Source organism: Oncorhynchus keta, unplaced genomic scaffold (assembly GCF_023373465.1).
Source record: "Oncorhynchus keta strain PuntledgeMale-10-30-2019 unplaced genomic scaffold, Oket_V2 Un_contig_229_pilon_pilon, whole genome shotgun sequence".
In the NCBI taxonomy this organism is placed as follows: Eukaryota; Metazoa; Chordata; class Actinopteri; order Salmoniformes; family Salmonidae; genus Oncorhynchus; species Oncorhynchus keta.
In genome coordinates this window covers 117,194-136,594 of record NW_026283153.1, presented here as the reverse complement: position 1 = coordinate 136,594, position 19,401 = coordinate 117,194, and the positions used below count along the sequence as shown (strand labels likewise).

General features: G+C 40.5%; 1 protein-coding gene and 1 long non-coding RNA gene across 6 annotated transcripts in view; both read right to left on the bottom strand.

Annotated features, from left to right (window-relative positions):
* Positions 1-1,433: 1,433 nt before the first annotated feature.
* LOC118370526 (uncharacterized) lies at positions 1,434-4,065 on the bottom strand. The gene is made up of 3 exons (XR_004822811.2): positions 3,954-4,065; positions 2,387-2,594; positions 1,434-1,649 (listed from the first exon to the last, which is right to left on the bottom strand). It is a non-coding gene; the product is annotated as an uncharacterized LOC118370526 (long non-coding RNA).
* Positions 4,066-11,206: 7,141 nt separating this feature from the next.
* The window catches only part of LOC118370515 (zinc finger protein 239-like), a 57,857-nt gene continuing 49,662 nt past the window's right edge, over positions 11,207-19,401 (bottom strand). For 3 of the 5 annotated variants that reach the window (XR_008109229.1, XR_008109228.1, XR_008109227.1), the window contains 2 exons: positions 17,775-18,008; positions 11,207-16,300 (listed from right to left, as the gene is read on the bottom strand). Coding sequence is in view for 2 of the 5 variants with exons in the window: in XM_052505253.1 (XP_052361213.1) it covers positions 15,561-16,300; positions 17,775-17,805 (771 nt within the window). In the remaining 3 variants the exon portion in view is untranslated. The remainder of the gene's footprint in view (positions 16,301-17,774; positions 18,009-19,401) is intronic. The other 2 variants (XM_052505253.1, XM_052505257.1) reach the window with 2 other exon arrangements.

Below are 19,401 nucleotides of genomic sequence, written 5' to 3'. Positions count from 1 at the left end.
GTTAACACACACACAAACACACACACATGGACGCAGCAGTCTCAGTGCAAGAGGCGTCACTACAGTCCCCGGTTCAAATTCTGGCTGGATCACATCCGGCCATGATTGGGCGGCGCACAACTGGCCCAGCGTCGTCCGGGTTTGGCCATCATTGTAAATAAGAATTTGTTATTAAATGACTTGCCTAGTTAAATAAAAGGTTACACAAACACACCAAAAAGTTATTTTGTTGGCATTTCCATATGTCCCCATTACCAGTAAAACATCATCAAAACCTATTTCCTCACTTACTTGCTGTGCTGTTTCCTTGTTCATTTGTTCCGTTGTTTCATTCTCAACCAGGATTTCTATGGAACGCCGTTTGGGTCTTTGCGTGTCAAAAAACAAGCTTGTTGACCAATCAGGACCTGAATATGACTGCCCGTCAAAATTTTACGCGTTCATATTTTTTTTACGTAGTTATTACACATTGATTACACAATCACTCGAATTTCATATGTCAACGATTCATCAAAACGGATGCTCTGATGCTGGTCATAAAAAAAGCTAGCTAACTCATGGATGCAAACAATGTTCTTCCCCAAAAACTTCGCAAACCGACATAATCTGTTTCAGTAGCTTTAGTCAGGTAGCTAACTATATAGCTAGGTATCATTATCTAAAATAGCCCTAATTTATAAGAAGGTTCTTATTTGATTAATGGTGGTTGGACCCATCTATGTGAAACTAGCAACAATAAGGATTAGCCACAATAGTGGAATTTGCAGTTAGCCTTCAAAGTAAAGGTAGGGCATAATTCTACTATTTGTAATCATTTGCATCACTATCAATGACATACCTTTATTTTGAAAACAGCCAATTCCACTTTTGTGCCAATCCTTATTGTGGCTAGCTTCACAACACATACCCTGGTCCGGTCGAGCCTCACTAACCAGATGAAGCTAGTTGGCTGCTTATAACAGAAGCTTTGGGCAACAGGGTTAAGTAGCTGGCTAACTGTTTATTTTCATGAACTGAAATTCAATTTCAATAGGCGAACAACAAGTGGCAACCTAGCTATTGTTTTCAGGCTGGTTGTATTGGTGCTAACGTAAACTCACGTAAACTCGTACATCGCCTTGGTCCGTACAATTACCCTTATTTTAGCGCCCCAAAAGCGTAATACTTCCAGATCAACTGTAATGTCAATACCATTGTAAAGCACAATTTCTCCCCTTTCCAACATTACCAATTACATGGCGTAAACGCTGCCCGTTTCTGCATAATTCAAGCAGGCAATGAGCCCTGTGGGGTCTTTTTTTAAATGGCGGGTGGGGAAGCAAAACTAATGCGTGATAGTGAGAAGGAGAGATGTTGTGTGGGAAAATTGCTTTTTTTTTTTCACTCGATCTGTCCAACTTATCGCCTCTAAAATGTCAATAAAACACAATAAAGAGTTTATATAAATGTTTTATTACATTCCTATTTGAAGGTTTGTGTCGAATTTGAATAGGGTTTTTAGGGCAGTGCTAAAGTGATCTTAGAAGTAAACAGCGCCTTTGAGAATGCTGATCGCATGCAATGATGACACAAAAAATGACTAGGTATCCCCTCCTTACCCCCATCACTGTCCATTTCTTGTTTTTAAAACGATGAGAGAAGTGCTACACCTGGTGGAGAGAGATTGTAAGACAAAATAGTTGCTTTATGCATGCTCTTCGTTACAGCATGACACATCACGATGTAACGGAGGGTCCGTTTTTTCAGCTTTTCTCCAATACTATGGAGCAATTACCATGTCTATCAACGCTTACATAGAAACGTAGTTCACACCCCAGAATTTGAAGTCAACACAGTCGCTACAGTCCCATTAGTTTTCTTTGCAGCCTCGTTTGAATGTTGCGGTTGCGCACATTTGTACGGAATGGGGCGAGTTTACATTAGTGTGTACTGGTGCTTGACCAGTCGGCGAAAGCCAACATCACCCACGACAGAGAACGGTTGATTGTCAAGGGCAACGAATTCCATTTCTTGGCTTTAACAGATTTTACCTTCGAGTTGTCTCAGCTGAAATGTTCTTACTCTTTCAAATAACTGCTCGATCCACACAGCAGACATGGTGGGCTAGGATGGGAATGCTGTGTCGCAAATGTTTACGCGAGTTCATTACGTCATGTACCTACGTTATATTGGTAGGTATTTACGTCAGCTTTGACATCGGTTTTGCACATCAGCGTTAAACTAGACACCTGATATGTTCACCGATATATTGTGTATCCCTAGTCAGTAGCATGAAACAACATCTACCTTTTCATTGAAACAGTTCATAATGAAACAGTTCTACCGCAACTTTTCATGCACAGTGGGAAGTTGACATAAACAACACACACTTAGAACCTGCTCTTACCATGAGAAACAGATTTCGCAATCTTCTCCTCCTCTTCTTAATCTTTAATGTTGGCATTCAGTTCCAGTGTTTGACTGCAGTCTTCCAGCTTCACTGATGCCATCTCTGGATCCTGCAATTCAAAATGGGCTCCACTGTCACAATCAGGACCCAGTGACTGTAGGTTTGGACTCAGTGTGGAAGGAGAGTGTCGTGGAAATACCGGAGCCTGTGAGTTCAAAAAGACTTTATTACAAAGTAATAGAACCCGAGCTGGTTCATGAAGCAAGTGTCTTTCCAGACTTGGCATACACTTGTTAGTTTTCCTCCTTACGTAACTCCTCTTTATGTTAATGATTCATCCCCTCGGCCATTTAGCCACCATTATCTTTTTGCCTTGCACTAACTTTAGCTTGGTTTCACATTAGGGCATAGATTCCATTCATAGCAATGGTACAAAAATAGACAGATATGCACACTCCCAAGACAGGTGCATGTAGGGCATAGATTCCATTCATAGCAATGGTACAAAAATAGACAGATATGCACACTCCCAAGACAGGTGCATGTTTAAAAGTGCCTAATGACCTAGACACACATATAGAGTGCACTTATTCTGCTGACTACTCTAAGATGTATAATGTGCACACATTTACTGGTAAATTCCCAATAAGAGGCAGGCTGGGTTTGTCCTCACTGTTGATGTTACCAGCCTCAGGCTTAATCTGAGTCGGCCAGCAGTAATAAATAGAAACGGATACAAAAGTTACTCTTGACAGTTCTGGCACTTTATTCTCTAGAAGAGGAACATGAGCTCAAGCGGTAGAAATTTGAGGTGCTGGTACTCAGCTCCTGTCCAATTCAAGCACTGATCTCATTTCAATAGATCTGGTAGCTAAGCATTGACAACAAAACACAAGTTCATTCACATTAGACAAAGTATGCACTTTATATTAGGCTACAGAACTTAAATCTATAGTAGATTTCTGAATTGACATAAATGACTCAAAAAACATTTAGTATAAGGTTGCAGTATGTTTCAGGCAGCACTATGTACTATTTTCCTGAATAACCTTGTCTTCACTGTATTATTTCAATCAAAAAACAATATTATTTCCGTTCACACCATAGTAACATTTATAGACGGACAGAAACAACTGAATGTCTCAATATTAGTACACGTGTAGAAAACTGATAATCATTACATTTATCTCCAAAACAGTAGTGGAACCGTAAAATGGTCTCTGCTGCACCCTCACTGCCTGAACTGAAGTCCGTTGATGCAGACCGAGAGGGAGCCGCCATTTTACCAGCTCGTGAATTTTAACGTTACACAAAACCAAAAACGACATGTTAAACGAACCCAGAAATCTCAAATTATTTGATCCTTAATGAGATTACCTTGACGAGATACATCCACTCAGACAAACCCAGAGTATCTATGTCAATTGTAAAAAAAAGTGATCACGTTCACTCACGCGGTTTGGCACATTTTTCTTCTTCTACCAAACGTGATAATAACTTGACGTATTTGTTACCTAGCATGTTATGACGTGTTCTTAAGATATTAAAACGTGCTATTACATACCAGTAGAAATACATTTGAAACGTACACAAAAGTTGTGGTCTCGACTGCACAATTCTGGCGTGTCCTTTATTGTGAAGAATGATGTGCGCCTGCGTGGAACTTACTGTTTCCCCACTACCAGTTTCTAAACCCAGAGACGCAAACAACGCGAGACTTCAGAGAACGCTTGTGAAGCGGACCAAGCCTGGGTTTGAGAAGTCAATGAGAGAAGTGGACAATTTTGATACTTTTGCAGTGGTTAAATGGGGATCCTAATAAATACCAAAAAATATTCCGTCGGTACACACTTGAAACATGGCCATTATTTTATCAATTTCATAACTGCAGTGGTTTATTCACAATCGCTCTCACTGCGTATCTTACATATCGCAGCATCACATGAGTAGGCAGACACTCTTCACTCTTCCACCGAAACTCCAGATATAACACATTTTATCGGTGCCCTGCTCCAAAAAACAATGCTCTCTCCTTCTGCTCTTCTGAGACGCATGAAATCAAAACCACTACTGGTCACTCTGACTGACTCTACCTTTCCTAATGCCTCCTTTACCATCTTCCTGACCTCAAATGATCTCCCAACAATACACACTTGTTGATGAATCGCACTCCATAAGAAACCGATGTTCATTTACAACTTTTGGCCCGTTTGATCCATTTTTCGTCGTCTCTGTCTTCCATTCAATTCATTCTTACCAATTTTACTCAACTTGGAGCCACCAGACTCGAACAGCACTTCGGCTTCGCCATATTTCCCTCCCCAAAACCAGACACACCACGCTACCGACTAACTCCTGCATGTAGAATCCTGCATTGAAAAAAGCCAACATCTACAGGTTAAATGGGAATTTCACGCTGGCTTTGCCATTTTCCGCGATATCAGGTCCATCCATCATGGACTTTATTTCGCCCAAAATTGTCCGTCTGTTTTGATCCAAATATAACTAATGTTTGTATACTCCATGTTTCATATGTTGGTCATTTTTGCTACCATTTTCTCTCCGCTTACTCTTGTAATTAGTATGTCCAGATGTCACAAATGTAATTATGACCTCAGCTAATGTAGTCATGTACATTAACTTAATGTAATCATTGGCATGTTGTTTTTCCCTGAAGAAACAAATACACTAGATTACATCATCTCTACATCCTGTTAATGTAATTATTGTTCCTATGTTTTCTCAGCATTACATGACATTAACTCCCGCTTTAGCGGGGTGCGCGCAGGCGACGCGAGCGGTTTAGCCAGCCTGTAATAACCCAGTAACTCCGTAGTGAGTTGTCATGTCTAAATGTTGATATTTAACCCGAACCCAGTAATAACCATAGTAAGTCACAGTAAGTCACATGAATAGACATCAAAATCACTCAACCATCCTAACATAATACATCATGTAATGGTCTTATTTAGTGTTCAATTTCAACTGAACCATGATCATATATGTCATTTGTTTGTCTTCTCAGGTCTTACAGGAAGTAAAAATGTATGAACTAAAACATTTAGTCATTACCACCAGATTCTGTCCTTACAATCACAGTTCATTATGTGGTAGTAATGACGCGGTGGGAATAACAATTTTACGACATTTGTTCATAAATAGCAGGGATTCTAGCATGCTAACTCCAGTTGAACAGCTAGCATACAATGTACCCTAAATACACATAATTAAAACAATTTCAAAAATTAACATAATTTGATGAAATTATAGCCTATTGGTAATGACCAAATAGACTCCATGACATCCATGTGCTCCACTGTCACTATTCATATAACCAAGTACAAACGTTTGAAAAAAAAGATTGTCATGTAATTTACTTGTCTACTTAGAGATGACTGTATTTTGTGTAAAGAAAGTATCAAATGGCTTATGCACATCTAATATATATATAGTTTCCATGTATTTGACTCTTTAAACAGGTGCATTAAATATTTTGTAATTATCAAGACTTTTTAAAAGTGTAATATAAAGAAGAATGTCAAAATGTGGTGTGAGACAGAACAAAAACAGACTTGACAAGCTGAAGAAAAAGAGTTGAAGGTTATTTTAGTATCTACTTAATGAATGTGAAATAAACAAATCTAAATTAGCATTTTATCTTAAAATCGAACCCTGAGACACAAAGGCACTACAGAGGGTTGTGCGTACGGCCCAGTACATCACTAGGGCCAAGCTTCCTGCCATCTAGGACCTCTATATCAGGCGGTGTCAGAGGAAGGCCCTAAAAATGGTCAAAGACTTGTGGGAGTTAATGTTACATAAAGGGACAGATGTACACATGTCCTTGCTAATCAGACCACAGGAGGAGAAGGCGCCACTTAAGTGCATTTGCTAATCTGGAAAGGGCAGCATACCAAAGATTAGATGGAACGGAACATACAGATGTACAATGGCCAAGGCCATAAGTGCTTAGGATAAGCTGTACATACAAATGTCAGAGGGACACACAATCTACTAGTCCTAATAAGGGCAACATACCAAAGAGCACACCAAGCTAAACATAAGTACAAAGGCCAAAGACATAGGCCCATAGGACAGCTGGACATATATTATTTTTAGGACATGAAAGGGTCCCGCCACCATTATAACCTAACCGAAAGCAGATATGGGCGTTATTGGGCGTGAACAAACAGGAAGCTTAAACTAAAAGGTAATGGTGGCAGATGGACTGAGGAAAGTAACTTCATTTGCATGTGGGATGGACTCATATGCTGTATGTGTATAAAAGCAGAGCCAGTGCTCAGGGAAGTTGGCTGTTCCGCGGACCAGCACGGCTTATTATATTTTGAATTAAAAGCCTTTATTGAATTCACAAGTTCTTGTAAGTGTTATATTTCTAAGACGATTTTCCACCACATACTCCAGCCACCCAAGTCATAGACTGTTCTCTCTGCTACCGCACGGCAAGCAGTACCGGAGCACCAAGTCTAGGTCCAAGAGGCTTCTAAACAGCTTCAATCCCCAAGGCATAAGACTCCTGAACAGCTAATCAAATGGCGACCCAGACTATTTGCATTGACCCCCCCCTTATTTTATGCTGCTGCTACTCTCTGTTATTATCTATGCATAGTCACTTTAATAACGCCACCTACATGTACATATTACCTCAATTACCTTGACTGGGAATGGCAGTCAAGTGCCCCTGCACATTGACTCTGTACCAGTACCCCCTGCATATAGCCTCGCTATTGTTATTTTACTGCTCTTTAATCATTTGTTACTTTTATTTATTATTTTTCTTCTTAAAACTGCATTGTTGGTTAAGGGCTTGTAAGTAAGCATTTCACTGTAAGGTCTACTACACCTGTTGGATTTGATCACCCATATTCATCGTACTTCTCCAATTTCAAACCAGTGTGTCTTCTTTGTAACGAGACTGTTGCTGTTTGCAAAGAGTTCAATCTGAGATGTCATGATGAATCTAACCATGGTACTTTCAGAAGTAGATGTTCCACTGCAGACATGAGGCTGGAGTCTGATTCAGAAAGGAAGGTGGGCCTAAAGAGAGAACACCCTGTGTGCTTTACAGTGGTGATTTTACCATGTACATATTCTATTGTTATTTAACCTTAATTTAACTAGGCGGTTCTTATCGACTTACACAAATCCACAAGGAGTCTGTAGAAACCATATTTGTTTAAGCAAGTCAGCCATATCAGATATGTTTTTTTAAAAGGCAGTAAATGAGGGCGAATTAGCTGCCAGACGAGGCTCCTGTGGCTGATAGCCAGGTGCAGCGTTAGTAAGGATTCACTCCAAGGTGCTGAAAGCAAAGCTCTATGCATAAAGCATTATGTTGGACTAACTAAAATTCTGTTACAAATGGTTTATTTGAGCTGTTCTTGCCATAATATGGACTTGGTATTTTACCAAATCTTCTGTATACCACCCAGTGGCGTAGCTTCAGCCGGTGTGGTTGCACCAGGGCCCGTGTCGTACATGAGCCCGGTGACGGGCCCGGATCTGCGGAGCCACAGGCCCCCTATGTAATTTTAATTCCACACTACCATACCACATTTATACGGAGACTTGATTACACACAGGTGGATTGTATTTATCATCATTAGTCATTTAGGTCAACATTGGATCATTCAGAGATCCTCACTGAACTTCTGGAGAGAGGTTGCTGCACTGAAAGTAAAGGGGCTGAATAATTTTGCACGCCCAATTTTTCCGTTTTTGATTTGTTAAAAATTTTTGAAATATCCAATAAATGTCTTTACACTTCATGATTGTGTCCCACTTGTTGTTGATTCTTCACAAAAAATACAGTTTTATATCTTTATGTTTGAAGCCTGAAATGTGGCAAAAGGTCGCAAAGTTCAAGGGGGCCGAATACTTTCGCAAGGCACTGTATATGTGGACGTAATGCAGCGCGTGGTCAACTTAGTCTGATATGTAAATTCTTAACTCATGTTTTATACCCTGGAGTAGAAAGGGGCGTTTCCATCTTTATGACACACTCTCTGGGTTCCCTGGGGCGTAGCTTGTTACAAGGTATTAGGATTCTCTATGATCTCGTTTAGACAACTAAAATCAGTCCTATCATCACCAAAACATTCTCTTTCATATGCATATTTTCTACACAAAGTATGTCAAATCACATTATGAAAACTCTTCAAGTTAATGTTTTCATTATAACATCCTCAACTAAACTTAAGAACATCATAGAATAGACATTCATTTTCATATTCCATCCATCATTGTTTCCACCATTTGGCTCATCAAATATACATGTCCATTTATTTGATGTTGTGTAGTTTTGGGCTGTAAACTCTTCCTAAGGCACACAGACATTCCAGTCTCACACATTAGAGAACAGAATGGAGTTGGGCTGTTGCATTATAATTTACGATGGGCGTGAGGTCATAAACCCCCCCCATCAATCCCTCTATACTTCTCCCCCTCTTCGGGAGGGAGGGAGAGATCTCTCTGTAGAACCGGGATCCACTGTAACCTGATCCTCACAGGACCGACATGACAGTCCCCCTCTGGTGGGTTCAACTTGGAAGGATCCTGCATCTTGCAACCCACCATAAGAATGACCATCGGACATCAACAATTATATGTACACAGTGTGGGCCATTTGTTTGTGAGAATGTGAATGGGATCAAATTTGGTTCATATATAGACACCATATAATTTAAAACAGTTTGTTTCATTTACAACTATACACAAGAGAAGATGTTGCCCAGAACAAATAAATGTACAAACATAGCATTCAAAAAGTATTCAACCCCCTCGACTTTTTCCACCTTTTGTTATGTTACAGCATTATTATAAAATGTATTAAATCGTTTTTTCCCTCATCAAATTGTTAGGCATTTTATGAATAATGACTAAACAATATCTACATTTAAATAAAACTAGAACTAATTAAACTCTACCATGTTTTACAATATGTGATTAATAACCTCTTTCTTTGGAACTAAAATTATGTAGCATGGGTAAGGGGTAATTGGAAATGATAACCATTGTGTAGGAAGGAATGTGTGTGTGTGTCTTAAGTAAGCAAAGAGGGTTATTAACCTTTGAACCGACTCAACTATAACTCTGTGGCGATCAAATAAGACAGCGAGAGCCTCTCCAGGTTTATCCGTTATCTGGAACTGTCAAGTAGTGATAGATAATGGTGAGACTTCGGAAGCTAATCTAGATATAGTGTGTGTCTTGAGTGTGCGCTTAGTAGGTTGGAATTAACTTTTGAACCTGCTTTGTCCTGGTCGAGAGGAGGAAAGACATTTGAAACCCTATGACGTCATAGGTTTATATAAGCTGTTATACATGGTTCTATGGACAGCACGCTCCGAGAATAAATGCTATTGGCTCATTTTTGATAAAATAGACAGGGACCAGTCTATGAAAATAAGGATCTTACAAATTCTTAGAAACCAACAGTGATTTTAATTGAATTGGTTAATGACATCAATCTACACAAAACACCCCAAAATTACAATGTAAAAACAGTTTTTTTTGCAAACATTGTCTTAGCTGTGTGCTTAGAGTCATTGTCTGTACTTTGCTCCGTTCAACTTTTCCCTCGATCCTGACTAGTCTCCCAGTTCCTGCCGTTGAAAAACATACCCACAGCATGATGCTGTCACCACCATGCTTCACTATGCTCTGAAATGCACTGTCAACTGTGGGACCTTATATAGACTGGTGTGTGCCTGTTTGAATTGAATTTACCAAGTGGACTCCAATCAAGTTGTTGAAACATCACAAGGATACTTAATGGAAACAGCATGCACCTGAGAACAATTGAGTCTCCATAGTAAATGGTATGAATACTTATTTATTATTTGCCCCCCAAAAATCAAACTGTTTTCAAATGTGTCATTATGGGCTTTGTGTGTAGATTGAGGAATTTTTGTAACAAAATGTGGAAAAAGTCCAGGGGTCTGAATAATTCTTTGTCACTGAGTATACAAAATATTAGGAACACCATCCTAATATCGAGTTGCAATCCCCTTTGTCCTTAGAACAGCCTCAATTCGTCAGGCCATGGACTCCACATGGTGTGGAAAGAAACCCACAGGGTTGCTGGGCCATGATGACTCCAATGCTTCCCACAGTTGTGTCGGGTTGGCTGGGAGTGGATATCTACTCCGAATAGCTCGTTCCATCTCCTCCCACAGATGCACAATTGGATTGAGATCTGGTGACTCGACAGGCCACTGCAGTAAACTGAATTCCCTGTCATGGTTCCCAAGGAACCATTCATGGACAAGCCTTGGGGCATAATCCTGCAGAAAACATTCATTTGCAGCTGGATACATTGCTGCCATAAAGGGATGGACCTGATTGGAAATGATGTTTAGATATCCTGTAGCATTCAAACATTGCTCCACAATTATCAAGGGGCCCAATGTGTGCCCTGAAAACACACCCCACAGCATCACTGCCAGCCTACAATGCTGACACATGGCATGGATGCATGTACTCATGGTTTTCTCCATACCCTAGTCTTCCCATCAGCATGACACAGCAGGAACTGGGATTATCTAGACCAGTGGTTCCCAAAATGTTTATAGTCCCATAACCCTTCAAAACATTCAACCTCCAGCTGCGTACCCCCTCTAGCAACAGGGTCAGCGCGCTCTCAAATATTGTAAGCCTGTCACACACACACACACACACACACACTATACAATACATTTATTAAACATAAGAATGAGTGTGAGTTTGTCACTTTACACAAGCCTGGTTGTGACAAAAAGCTCTTATAGGACTAGGGCACAAATAATAATAATAATAATCAATTTGTCTCTTTATTTAGCAATTTTACATATAAAACCTTACTTGCTCATTGAAAATTGTGAAAAACTCACCACAGGTTAATGAGAAGGGTTTGCTTGAAAGGATTCGCATAACTCTGCAATGTTGGGTTTTATTGGAGAGAGTCTCTGTCTTAAATCCTTTTCCACACACAGTCTGTGCCTGTATTTAGTTTTCATGCTATTGAGGGCCGAGAATCCACTCTCACATAGGTATGTGGTTCCAAAGGGCATCAGTGTCTTAACAGCGCAATTTGCCAAGGCAGGCTCCTCTGAGCACAGCCCAATCCAGAAATCTGGCAGTAGGTTCTGATTAAATTACATTTTCACAGAACCGCATGTTGCAATTTTGATGAGGCTCTCTTGTTCAGATATCGGTAAGTGGACTGGAGGCAGGGCATGAAAGGGATAACAAATTTAGTTTGTGTCATCCGTTTCAGGAAAGTACCTGCGTATTTGCACACCAAACTAAATCAGGTGCTTCGCTAGATCACATTCAACATTTTCCGTAAGCTTGAGTTCATTTGCACACAAAAAAAATCATACAATGATGAAAAGACCTGTGTGTGTCGTGGAAAATCGGTTCAAATATGACACTTGCAAGAACTTGTGAAATCAAATAGGCTTTTAATACAAAGTATAACAAGCCGGAATGGTCCGCGGAACACACACCGCTTCCCAGAGCCCCGGCTCCTGTCCAACCCATATGCAGATAAACATACTTCCCCTAATTCTTCTGCCTACCATTATCTTTTTAGTTCAGGCTTCCTGCTTGTTCACGCCCAATAACGCCCATATCTGCTTTTCGTCAGATTATAATGGTGGCAAGAACCTTGCTTTGTCCTAAAAATAATATACATTACTCTATTCTATAGGCTTGCTTTGTCCCTGCACTTAGCTTAATGCATTCTTTTGTATGCGTGTTCTTATCTAGGATCAGCAGACTGTCTCTTCTGTTTTTAGTGTGTCCGGCTGTACTAAAAATACTATACATTCCTCTATTCTATAGGCTTATGCTTTGGCCTCCTGTCCTATACAATAGACAATGCATTTTACCAGAATGGCAAATGCACTCTAAGTGTATCTTTCTCTTGTGTTACAGTATTATGTTCCTCCCTATATGTACATCTTTCTCCCACATGTGTTGTTCATGTTAACAAAAGGTCCCAATTTTCACTGTAGTAGTGTCGGGAGCAACAGGTTGCACGCACGTTACCACTCCACTATGTCTCCCTGTCATGGCTTTCGCGCCATCAGTACAGATACCAACACATCTTGACCACCTAAGTCCATTTGATGTCACAAAACTGTCCAGTACTTTTTTAAAGATATCCTGTTGTTCTGGTTTCCAGAAGAGGATGTCTTCCTTAATTGACCCGCCAAAAATGGAACAGACATACAGTGGGGAGAACAAGTATTTGATAACCTGCAAAATCAGCAGTGTTTCCTACTTAGAATGCATGTAGAGATCTGTATTTTTTATCATATGTACACTTCAACTGTGAGAGACGGAATCTAAAACAAAAATCCAGAAAATCACATTGTATGATTTTTAAGTAATTAATTAGCATTTTATTGCATGACATAAGTATTTGATCACCTACCAACCAGTAAGAATTCCGGCTCTCACAGACCTGTTAGTTTCTTTAAGAAGCTCTCCTGTTCTCCACTCATTACCTGTATTAACTGCACCTGTTTGAACTCGTTACATGTATAAAAGACACCTGTCCACACACTCAATCAAAACAGACTCCAACCTCTCCACAATGGCCAAGACCAGAGAGCTGTGTAAGGACATCAGGGATGAAATTGTAGACATGCACAAGGCTAGGATGGGCTACAAGACAATAGGCAACAGCTTGGTGAGAAGGCAACAACTGTTGGCGCAAATATTAGAAAATGGAAGAAGTTCAAGATGATGGTCAATCACCCTCGGTCTGGGGCTCCATGCAAGATCTCACCTCATGGGGCATCAATGATCATGAGGAAGGTGAGGGATCAGCCCAGAACTACAATGACCTGAAGAGAGCTGGGACCACAGTCTCAAAGAAAACCATTAGTAACACACTACACCGTCATGGATTAAAATCCTGCAGCGCACGCAAGGTCCCCCTGCTCAAGCCAGTGCATGTCCAGGCCTGTCTAAAGTTTGCCAATGACCATCTGGATGATCCAGAGGAGGAATGGGAGAAGGTCATGTGGTCTAAACTCCACTTGCCGTGTTTGGAGGAAGAAGGATGAGTACAACCCCAAGAACACCATCCTAACCGTGAAGCATGGAGGTGGAAACATCATTCTTCGGGGATGCTTTTCTGCAAAGGGGACAGGACGACTGCACCGTATTGAGGGGAGGATGGATGGGGCCGTGTATCGCGAGATCTTGGCCAACAACCTCCTTCCCTCAGTAAGAGCATTGAAGAATGGTCATGGCTGGGCCTTCCAGCATGACAACGACCCGAAACACACAGCCAGGGCAACGAAGGAGTGGCTCCGTAAGAAGCATCTCAAGGTCCTGGAGTGGCCTAGCCAGTCCAGACCTGAACCCAATAGAAAATCTTTGGAGGGAGCTGAAAGTCCATATTGCCCAGCGACAGCCCAGAAACCTGAAGGATCTGGAGAAGGTCTGTATGGAGGAGTGGGCCAAAATCCCTGCTGCAGTGTGTGCAAACCTGGTCAAGAACTACAGGACACGTATGATCTCTGCAATTGCAAACAAAGGTTTCTATAACAAACATTAAGTTCTGCTTTTCTGATGTATCAAATACTTATGTCATGCAATAAAATGCAAATTAATTACTTAAAAATAATACAATGCGATTTTCTGGATTTTTGTTTTAGATTCCATCTCTCACAGTTGAAGTGTACCCATGATAAAAATGACAGACCTCTCATTATTTGGAAGTAGGAAAATCTGCAAAATCGGTAGTGTATCAAATACTTGTTCTCCCCACTACACTGTATGTATATACTGTACTCTATACCATCTACTGCATCTCGCCTATGTCGTTCTGTATCATCACTCATTCATATATTTTTACGTACATATTCTTCATCCCTTTACACTTGTGTATGAGGTAGTTGTTGTGAAATTGTTAGGTTAGACTACTTGTTGGTTATTACTGCATTGTCGGAACTAGAAGCACAAGCATTTCGCTACACTCGCATTAACATCTGCTAACCATGTGTATGTGACAAATTCAATTTGATTGGCAATGATGTTTAGATATCCTGTGGTATTCAAACATTGGGCCCCTTGATAAAAGTTGAACAATGTGTGCCCTCAAAACACACCCCACACGCCTTCACACCACCACCCTGCAATGCTGACACACGGCATGGTGTTTTTGGGGTATCTGTACTTTACCATTTATATTTTTTGCCAATGTTTACTTTTATTTAACTAAATTCCTAAATAAAATGTACTTTTTCCTCCATATATTTTCCCAGACACCCAAAAATACTAGTTACATTTTATGATTACCAGGACAGAAAATGGTCCAATTCCCACACTCATCAAGATAACATCCCTGGTCATCCCTACTGCCTCTTATCTGGCGCACTCACTAAACATTAATGGTCCATTTGTAAATAGTGTTGGAGTGTGCCCCTGGCTAGCCGTAATTTAAAAAACAATTGTGTTATTTGGTTCACCTAAAAACCTTTTAAGGATCTTACCTTAAAATTTTTTTTTTTTTTTTTACATTTTCACCTAAAATGACATACCCAAATCTAGCTGCCTGTAGCTCAGCGCCTGACGCAAAGAGACAGCAGGGGTTCAAAATGTAGAACCCGGTACCTACATTTGAACATAAACTAATTTTATCAAACTAAACTATGCTACATTTTATCTCTAGGACCCTCTAGATGACAAATCAGAGCAACATTACTGAATGTAAGTATACTATTTACCTTCAGGGGTGATTGTATCAACCTCTCCTCAAACAATAGCCTGCTATTTTTTTCACTAATAGCTACTGTTAATTGGACAATGCAGATTAACAAGAATTTAAGCTTTCTGCCCATATAAAAGACATGTCTATGTCCTCGAAAATCTGTTGTTTACAACGTCATTATAGTCACAGTTTTAGGGACACCCAACCCGTAGAGGTTAATTTAAGAAAATTGAAATGATTCATACTTTTAGATTTAATACTTAAGTATATTTACAAGCAAAAACTTTTACTCAAGTAGTATTCTACTTGGTGACTTTCACTTGAGTTACTCTTGCCACATTAAGAGCAGAAGTAAGGATTCTCTCCTGTGTCTGTTCTCTGATGAACTTCTAGCTGACCTGATGTTGTGAAGCATTGTAATCAGTCAGAGCTGGATTATGTCTACACTCCTGTATGCATACGTTCATGTCTTTTTAAGGGGCCCGGTTGAGAGAAAATCCTTCCACAGTCAGAGCAGCAGTAAGGCTTCTCTCCCGTGTGTATACGTTCATGTTGTTTTAAGGTGCACCGTTGGGAGAACCTCACCCCACAGTCAAAGCAGGAGTAAGGCTTCTCTCCTGTGTGTGTTCTCTGGTGTACTTTTAGCTCAGTTGATGTCGTGAAGCATTTTACACATTCAGAGCAGGGGAATGGCTTCAGTCCTGTATGTCTACGTTTATGTGTTTTTAAGTTGCACAGTAGAGAGAAACTCTTTCCACAGTCAGAGCAGGAGTAAGGCTTCTCTCCCGTGTGTATACGTTCATGTTGTTTTAAGGTGCACCGTTGGGAGAACCTCACCCCACAGTCAAAGCAGGAGTAAGGCTTCTCTCCTGTGTGTGTTCTCTGATGAACTTCTAGATGTGTAGATGTTGTGAAGCATTTTACACAGTCAGAGCAGGAGTACGGCTTCTCTCCAGTGTGCAATCTCCGATGAACTGTCAGAGACCCTGCTGTTGTGAATCTCTTCCCACAGTCAGAGCAGGGATACAGATTATTTCCTGTGTGTATTTTCACGTGTATTTTTAGCTTTGATAGAATTGGGAAAAGCTCCTCACAATGTGGGCAGTGGTGAGACCTCTTAGCTCTGTGATCTTCCTGCTGCTGTTGCTCTCTGGATGTAGAGAATGTCTCAACATTGTCTCCTGTGCGAACAACATCAGAAGAACCAGTCAGTTGATGTGATATACATGTCAATAATATGTATTTTATGTAGCCATTATTACATCAGCAGTTATCACAAAGTGCTTAACAGAAACCCAGCCTCAATCCCCAAAGAGCAAGCAATGTAGATATAAAAAGCAAAGTGGCCACGAAAAACTCCCCAGAAAGCAGGAACCTAGGAAGAAACATAGAGAGGAACCAGGCTCAAAGGGGTGGCCAGTCCTCTTCTGTTTGTACCGGGTGACATACACGACTCAAAAAAATAACATACACGGCTCAAAAAAATAAAGGGAACACTTAAACAACACAATGTCAATCACACTTCTGTGAAATCAAACTGTCCACTTAGGAAGCAACACTGATTGACAAGGAGGAGGAGATCCCTCAGGAGACCATCCGCCACCTCATCAGGAGCATGCCCAGGTGTTGTAGGGAGGTCATACACACTACTGAGCCTCATTTGGACTTGTTTTAAGGACATTACATCAAAGTTGGATCAGCCTGTAGTGTGGTTTTCCACTTTAATTTTGAGTGTGACCCCGAATCCAGACCGCCATGGGTTGATACATTTGATTTCCATTGATGATTCTGTTGTCAGCACATTCAACTATGTAAAGAAAAAAGTATTTAATAAAAATATTTCATTCATTCAGATCTAGGATGTGTTATTTTAGTGTTCCCTTTATTTTTTTGAGCAGTGTATGTATTCATATCAGTAGGCTGTACAATACAGGGGAGTATTATTATTATAGTACAACTATTCTAAAAGTGGGTAAGAGTTGAAAGCTAAAAAGGGGCTTGTCATCCTCCACTCACTATCACAAGGGTTAGTAACCACAGACTAATTTCATATCATCCTCCACTCACTATCACAAGGGTTAGTAACTACAGACTCATTTCATATCATCCTCCACTCACTATCACAAGGGTTAGTAACTACAGACTAATTTCATATCATCCTCCACTCACTATCACAAGGGTTAGTAACTACAGACTAATTTCATATCATTCTCCACTCACTATCACAAGGGTTAGTAACCACAGACTAATTTCATATCATCCTCCACTCACTATCACAAGGGTTAGTAACTACACAGACTAATTTCATATCATACTCCACTCACTATCACAAGGGTTAGTAACTACACAGACTCATTTCATATCATCCTCCACTCACTATCACAAGGGTTAGTAACTACACAGACTCATTTCATAGAACTTTAAAACAATGGCAGTTTGTCTACTTTACTTCTTTAGTCTCCTCTCTGATCACTCCAGATAACCCAGTGAATAAAACAAATGCTGGCAATACTGGTGTCAAACCATGCAAGTCTCAGTAGCATGAAATAACATCTACCTTCTCAATGAAACAGTTCATCATGAAACAGTTCTACAGCAACTTTTCAGACACAGTGGGAAGTTGGAATGAACAACAAACTTACAACCTGGTCTTACCATGAGAAACAGATTTCCCAATCTTCTCCTCCTCTTCTTCATCTTTAATGATGACATTCAGCTCCAGTGTTTGACTGCAGTCTTCCAGCTTCACTGATGTCATCTCTGGATCCTGCTGTAAAAACTGGGCTCTACTGACACAATCAGGACCCAGTGACTGTAGGTTTGGATTCAGTGTGGAAGTAGAAAGGCAGGCTGGGTTTGTCCTCACTGTTGATGTTTCCGGCCTCAGACCTGAGTCGGCAAGTAGTAGAATAAAAACAGACACAAAATATATCAAATCAAATGTTATTTGTCACATACACATGGTTAGCAGATGTTGATGCGAGTGTAGCGAAATGCATGTGCTTCTAGTTCCGACAATGCAGTAATAACCAACGAGTAATCTAACAATTCCAAAAGTACTACCTTATACACACACAAGTGTAAAGGGATAAAGAATATGTACATAAAGATATATGAATGAGTGATGGTACAGAACGGCATAGGCAAGATGCAGTAGATGGTATCGAAGTACAGTATATACATATGAGATGAGTAATGTAGGGTATGTAAACAAAGTGGCATAGTTTAAAGTGGCTAGTGATACATGTATTACATAAGGATGCAGTAGATGATAGAGTACAGTACATACATATACAAATGAGATGAGATGAGTAATGTAAACATTATATTAAGTAGCATTATTTAAAGTGGCTAGTGATATATTTTACATCAATTCCCATTATTAAAGTGGTGTGTTGACAGCAGCCACTCATTGTTAGTGGTGGCTGTTTAACAGTCTGATGGCCTTGAGATAGATGTTTTTCAGTCTCTCGGTCCCTGCTTTGATGCACCTGTACTGACCTCGCCTTTTGGATGATTGCGGGGTGAACAGGCAGTGGCTCGGGTGGTTGTTGTCCTTGAGGATCTTTATGGCCTTCCTGTGACATCGGGTGGTGTAGGTGTCCTGGAGGGCAGGTAGTTTGCCCCCGGTGATGCGTTGTGCAGACCTCACTACCCTCTGGAGAGCCTTACGGTTGTGGGTGGAGCAGTTGCCGTACCAGGCGGTGATACAGCCAGACAGGATGCTCTCGATTGTGCATCTGTAGAAGTTTGTGAGTGCTTTTGGTGACAAGCCAAATTTTTTCAGCCTCCTGAGGTTGAAGAGGCGCCTTCTTCTCGACGCTGTCTGTGTGGGTGGACCAATTCAGTTTGTCCGTGATGTGTACACTCCTCTAGGCATTCCTCTTGGGTTAGGGAAGTGTGCTTGCGATTGCGTCGTCTGTGGACCAATTTGGGCGGTAAGCAAATTGGAGTGGGTCTAGGGTGTCAGGTAGGGTGGAGGTGATATGGTCCTTGACTAGTCTCTCAAAGCACTTCGTGACATTACGTCACATGAGCAAGGAGCAATTGAAATGTAAAATGTTGAAAAATTCATGTAAAACCATGTGAGATGAAAATGGACAAACTAAAGGGTGTGCAATGTGTGTATATATAACATCGGGTTTGCTACAACCCGTTTTGAAAATGTTAGGAGTATTAGTTAAAGAGCTGTTGAAATTTGAACATTTTGATTTGTCACTATGTTGACGGTCCCTAACTGCTGTTGGTGGACTAAGGAAAACTACAGGCGAATATCCGACCC